Source organism: Ursus maritimus, unplaced genomic scaffold, assembly GCF_017311325.1.
Source record: "Ursus maritimus isolate PB19 unplaced genomic scaffold, ASM1731132v1 scaffold_13, whole genome shotgun sequence".
Lineage (NCBI taxonomy): Eukaryota > Metazoa > Chordata > Mammalia > Carnivora > Ursidae > Ursus > Ursus maritimus.
In genome coordinates this window covers 38,884,246-38,890,904 of record NW_024423675.1, presented here as the reverse complement: position 1 = coordinate 38,890,904, position 6,659 = coordinate 38,884,246, and the positions used below count along the sequence as shown (strand labels likewise).

The 6,659-nt window shown below is 40.1% G+C and overlaps 1 protein-coding gene across 2 annotated transcripts in view; it reads right to left on the bottom strand.

Moving 5' to 3' along the window:
- Positions 1-1,494: 1,494 nt before the first annotated feature.
- The window catches only part of AKAP7 (A-kinase anchoring protein 7), a 137,978-nt gene continuing 132,813 nt past the window's right edge, over positions 1,495-6,659 (bottom strand). The window contains exon 8 of one of the 2 annotated variants that reach the window (XM_040627799.1): positions 1,495-2,626. In XM_040627799.1, coding sequence (XP_040483733.1) covers positions 2,421-2,626 — 206 coding nt within the window. In that variant the 3' untranslated portion in view covers positions 1,495-2,420. Of the gene's footprint in view, positions 3,509-6,659 lie in introns of both variants that reach the window. The other variant, XM_040627800.1, reaches the window with a different exon arrangement.

Here is a 6,659-nt window from a genome sequence, read left to right as displayed (position 1 = left end):
AAAAAAAAAAAAAAAAAAAAAAAAAATCACCTCTCAGTGGTGGAAGGTCTAGAAGCCACTAGAAGCCACAATGCACCTCCTGGACCAAACCGAGACCAACTACTACCATTTTAGGACAACATATTCTGGAGATGCAATCCAATAAGCAATTATTCTAGGACTCTGATTGGGAGGAAAAAGTCATTTTGAATATTTCAGATCCCAAACTTAGATTTTTACTAATCCTTATTTGGGTTTTAGAATGGAACCATGAAGAAAACATGTATTATAGTGTATTTTGCATTATTTTTGTAAACCTGCTTAAATGAAGATTTCATTGATAAGGACTAGAAGCTTTAATCCCTAAATCAAATATCTGGGGTTCCCTCCCCCCCTCCCCCACCCGTTCCATCCCATCAGCTGACAGCTCTCATATACGTTATAGAACTTCAGGGCAATGAGGGAGCTCGCTTAGTCAAGAGAAAGTGACCCCCTTTGTTATCCATCCTTAACTCATGAAATGTATTGTACTTGGTAGAGAGAGAGGAAGTGTTGCATTGTGGAAAGACAGTTGCTTGAAGTAGAAGACCCAAGTCCAAATTTAGCCCTACCTTTTATTAGCTTTATAAACAGCCATTGAGCTTTACAGCTACTTCACCATTTACGGCCTCAGTTTCCTAGCTTCATAATCTATCAAACAGTCCTAGTAACTTCCTAGCAGGGTCACCAAAGGGAAGAAATGTCACAATGTGCCTGAATCATTTGGCGCACAGGCATGGAACCAATGGAAGCAATGATTCTTAAGATTGTGACCCCAGATGGCAAAAAAGGATAGTCTTCCAGTCTTTCAAATTGTTTGCGAAGATTGGAACATGCTCCTTGAAAATAAAGATATTTATGGATAGAGGCTGAGAAGAGCTATTTCTCCAGAAATCCTGTTACCCTGGATTAGGGGACAGTGAAAACAGCCCTGGAACGTTGGGATGGACTTCGGGTTGTCGCTCACGGCCAGCTCCCAGCAGCAGTGGCCCTGCGTTAGGCACTCAGTCTCCTCGAGTCTGTTTCTTCATTTGAAAAACAAGGCGAGCCCCAAAATACCTTTGCTCCCTATCTTACGGGTTTATTCAAGGAAGCCGTCTTCGAGAGGGAGAGCCCTCTACCACCAAGGGGTTTCGTGGTAAGCAGCTCCCTGTCTTCTTACGTCTGGAAGGATCCGTTCCTTTCATCTTTGCTCTTGTTGTCACTTCACTGACACATAATTAGCAGTTTGTGGGATGCTATTTAGATTTTTTTTTGCATTTAACGTTCTGTTGTTAATTCTCTGTGAAGCTGACTGATTTGAGGTGATTTAAAAATCTGAAGTTGAAGGTGTTCTGGCAATGTGCTGAGCATGAAGGAGAAGGACAGAAATAAAGGTGAAGAAACACCAGGACTATCCGAGTGACTGCTTATGACTTCCTTCTACCAACACAGAGCCAACAACTTCCAAGAAGGAGAAAAGTGAGGAGAGGCAACAAGGGAAAACAATACATTTATTAAGAGGCATGAAAATGCATAAACTCATTTATAAATAAATGTTGAATTTACCCAGTGAAAAAATAGCTAAAATCCATGAGTAAACTGGATTTTACATTTGAAACGATTACCTATTTGATTTCCAATTTCCCTTCCATCATGATCTCTCAGTAGCAGCAATTTTGCAATGACTGTAGAAAAAGCTGTTACCAATGATTATCACATGGGGGGAAAATTTTCAATTGTCTTTAAAAATGAACCAGTGCGAACAAATTCAGATTATAAGGGATACGGTAAGACCTAGGGCTTATCTTCAGAAAAGTAGAAAATAAAAATCCCAAACATTTATTCATTAAGAAATGAAAAAACAAACTACATTTTGATCATTGAAAAATAATACATATGGATATTATAAAACATTCTTAACCAGTAATTGTAATAATTACACTTAGAAATGTTCATTCAAGTACTAGTGTTCAATAAACATTCAAATTTCCATTAAAAGTAACACTAGATATAGACTTGTGTGGACATTACTATTTCTGATTTAATAACAACAGAAATCACATCAACAGAAGGCAAGTGACCCTTAAAATACTGTAATTTTTTTTTGTATGTAAATGATTTTTCACAGTCTGTATGTGTTACCTGTGAGAACCCAAGGAACATCTCACGACAGCTAATTAAGTCCTTTCTATAAAATAACTCTTGATATTACAGAAACAAACATGCTAAAACACAAGTTTAGCTTTAAAAATAACAGAGCAGAATCAGTTTTCTTTGGCAAGAAATCGTCAATTCCTTACCAAATGTTGGTTTCCTGTTGTGTAGACACTATCAGAACACTTCTTCGGTATTTACCAAAGAGCCATGAGATAATCTGACAAGGTTTCATTGACTAGGGTACCATGATAGTAACGTGGAGCTTATGTCAAAGCTGTACAGAAATCAACCTGGTTTCCTTGATTACTGGTGTTAACAGATCTTCCTTCAAAAAGCTCCCTCCTAATCCTGGCCTGAGTCTCAGGCTTTAACAAAAGTTCCTTTATCTGTTTCACTTTGGACTTCAGACTCATCCTTTCTCGACGCAAAGCTTCGTTAATTAAGTCCCGGAGTCCAATAGGTTTCTTGCCTACGGAAAAAAAATTATATAATACATTTTACATACAAAGGCCAGTGAAAAACATTAAATATGGCACACCAACTTATCAAAAGAAGGTTAAAAGAAACCTTTAAGATGTTGCCCACGTTTTATAGAAAAGGTTGCATTTTGCCAAAAATATATCATTTGCATGAAACCAATTTACTGTAAAGAAAAATCACTGCACAGCAACAGCAGACATAGGACAGACGTGAGACATTATGGACCAACGGTATGGAAAACGATTTCGACAGTGATTATTTTAAACTTAGCACTTGTTAGCTGTGTGTGTGTTTTGGCCTCAGATAAAGTGGTCAAATGCCCTGCTAAGCAATATAAATGGCAGTATTCCATTGACGGGTAGGCCCCTTCCACGGCCTCTCATCTGAGTCCACGAGGCATAACCCAAAGTTCCCTCTCCCTCGGCCATGGTGGAGGGCAAGTGAAACTTGGGCCATTCTTGTTCCATAAGTTAATTTCCTCTGCTAGTCCCAGCACTCCATTTCTCTTCTGTTGTGTTTCAGAAACGCAAACACACTGATCATGAAAGTAGTAGGCAATCTCCACAGACTGGACAAGAGACACTGAAACAGCACAATGCAAATTAGTCCGTTGACTCAGCAGAGGGGAGCGGGATGCGTCTCAGGAGCGGCGGGGGCCTGCCTGCATTGGGCTCTCATTTCCTGTTGTTGTCACTGTCAGTGCCATTCCTATCAGCCTCTTGAGTTTTCACAGAGCTCCCATCCCCTGGCTTGCTTTTGTTCTGTGTTTCTTCCAGATACTGCTGGACAGCCTTGAGCACCGCGTTCTCCACCAGCCTCTTACTGAGCCTTACCAGTTCAGCGTCATCGGGCTCACCTCCATTCTTATCACCTACATTCCACAACAGAGAAGAGAGGTCACTGAGGTCATACTGCCATAGAAACTTGGCATGCAGGGGCCGGCTAGTTCACTTAGTTAAAGAGAGCAAGTGTCCTTCAATCTGGTAAATTGGATCTATAAATCCAAGAATACTGGCTTGGCTTTTCATTTGGTGTTTGCAGAAACAGGAAACTGCCTATTCCTGAAGATTTCAGATTGAAAAGTAGTTAGTTCATTAGTCCCAAGCTAAAAATATTCCACCTCGCCATGCTGGAAACTTCCCATTTCTAGAAGTTTTGCTCTTTTCTCGTCCACGGCGATTTGCTACTATTAGAAGTCCACGTGCCCACCACCTGGAGCCTCAGGCACGTGAATCCACCAATTCTAGATCTGCGTCTGCTTTTCCTTCCCCATGGCCAAATGCCAGGTGATCAAGATTTCCCAATCAACTAACTACTTAGGATCATTAGTTTTTTAAGTGTCTGGCCCATTGGTTGGTTGTTAATAAACTCTCAGCACTCCCAGGAAGACAAAGGCAATTGCTACTGCTAGGAACTGGTTTAAAATAAGCGTGTAAAACTAATATTCTTTTTACTCTCAGTGCTATCACTGCAATTTAAGATAAGAAACTCTTCAAGAGTTAGGATGATGATAGTAAATTACTAAATGTTAATACTTTACGGCCACAGGGCACCGGGGTGGCTCAAGTGTCTGCCTTCGGCTTAGGTCATGATCCCAGCGTCCTGGGATTGAGCCCCTCATCGGGCTACCTGCTCAGCGGGCAGTCTGCTTCTCCCTCCCCCTGCTCTTGTTCTTGCTTGCTCACTCCTTCTCTCTTTCTCTCCCCCTCTCAAATAAATAAATAAATAAATAAATAAATAAATAAATACGATCTTTAAAAAATACTTTATGGTCATTTTATTTCCCTGCTAGTGATGATCAAGGTTTAATTATTCCACCTTTCATTTTACTGTAAAAGGCCTGGTTCTCATCTATTTCTCCTATGCTAGACATTTCCCACTCACTCTCTTCCTTGTCTCCATTAACTGCGAAAAAAATACAAGGAGCTCATCTCTAATGGCCATTCAGTCCCTCATCTCCTTACACCGAGCTGTTGACCCAGGAAGGCAGAGGATTGAAGGGAAAGGCATCCAAACACCTAAATATGATAAACAAATACTAACAGATCTCAAGTGAGTGACAGACGGCAATATAATAATAGTACGGGACTTCAATATTCTACTTTCAACCAGACAGAAAACCAAATGGGCTTGAACTATAAACCAAATGGACCTAACAGACATATAGAGAACATCCAACAGTAATCAGAACAGTATGGTATTAGCATAAAAACAGACACATAGACCAATGGAGCAGAATCTAGAGCCCAGAAATAAACGCATGCATATATGGTCAACTAATATTTGACAATGGAGCCAAGAAAACACCATGGCGAAAGGACAGCCTCTCCGATAAATGGTGCTTGGGAGACTAGACATCCACATGCAAAATAATGAAACTGGACTCCTATTCTATGCACACTCACAAACATTAACTCAAAAAGGATTAAGGACTTAAACATAAGACCTAAAACCAGAAAACTTCTAGAAGAAAACAAAGGAAAAAAAGCTGTCTGACATTGGTCTTCGCAATGATTTTTTTGGATGACACCAAAGAGCAAGCAATGAAAGTAAAAATCAGCAAGTGGGACTCTATCAAACTAAAAATCTTCCGCACAGCAAAAGAAACAATCAACAAAATGGAAGGCAACCTCCAGAATGGGAAGAAATATTTGCAAATCATAATCTGGTAAGGGGCTAATATTCAAAACACATAAGGAACTCATACAACTCAATAGCAAAAACACAAACAACCCAATTTAAAAATGGGCAGAGGACATGAGTAGACATTTCTTCAAGTAAGACATACAAATGGTTAGCAAGTACATGAAAAGGTGCTCAATATCACTAATCAGGGAAATGCAAATCAAAACCACAGTGAGGTATCACCCCACACCTATTAAATAGTTATGATCAAAAAAATAAGAGGTAACAAATACTGGCAAGAACGTGGAAGAAACGGAACCCTTGTGCACTACTGATTGGCGTAGCTATTACGGAAAACAGTCTGGAGGTTCCGCAAAAAATTAAAAATAGATCTACCATATGATCCAGTGATCTCACTTCCAGGTATATATCTGAAGAAGATGAAATCACAATCTCAACAAGATAGCTGTGCTCCCATGTTCATCACAGTGTATCTCACAACAGCTAAGACAAGAAACAACCTAAGTGTAGACCGATGAAGGGGTAAAGAAATGAGGTATTTATATAAAATGAAATATTTAGCCATAAAAAGAAGGAAACCCTGCCATTTGTGACAACACGGATGGAACTTGAGGGCATTATGCTAAGTGAAAAGAAGTCAGGCAGAGAAAGACAAAGACTGTGTGATCTCATTTATATGTGGAATCTAAAAACATTGAACTCAAAGAAACAGAAAGTGGAAGTGGTTGCCAGGGACTGAGCAGGGGCAGAAGAATGAGGAATGTTGGTCAGAGGCACAAATTTTCAGTTATAAGATGAAGAAGTTTTGGGGAGCTCATGGACAGCATGGTAATTAGAGTGAACAAGCTGCATCACACACGTGACTGTCGCAAGAAAGTAGAGCTTCACTGTTCTCACTATACCAGCGACAAAATATAATTACGTGAGGTAAAGGGTGTGTTCACTAATGTCTTTGTGGCAGACATTTGCAATCTACAGGTGTATCAAATCGTCACATTCTGCACCTTAAACTTACACAATGTTACATGTCAATTATATCTCAATAAAGCAAGGAAGAAAAAGAAGTAACTAGACTCCTCACACATAAAGGTCAGCTCAGTTTTGGAATATCACCCAGGGCCTCCAAAAGGTAAAAGCCCAGTGTTGCACTTGCATCCTTAATAGGTCTGGGACAGGTAGTCACTAAGAGTGTGACTGGAGGATGGATAATTATTTTCTATCCCTACATACAACAGGGATTGAAGTACAAAAGCACCTATGCGAAGGGTGAGAACTGGTCTCCAGCCCTCCTTCTGAGCCCCACCACTTGTATCTAACCCATGTCCAGGACCAACTCCGTCTCTAACCGTCATTCCTATAGCAACATCCAAGCAGAC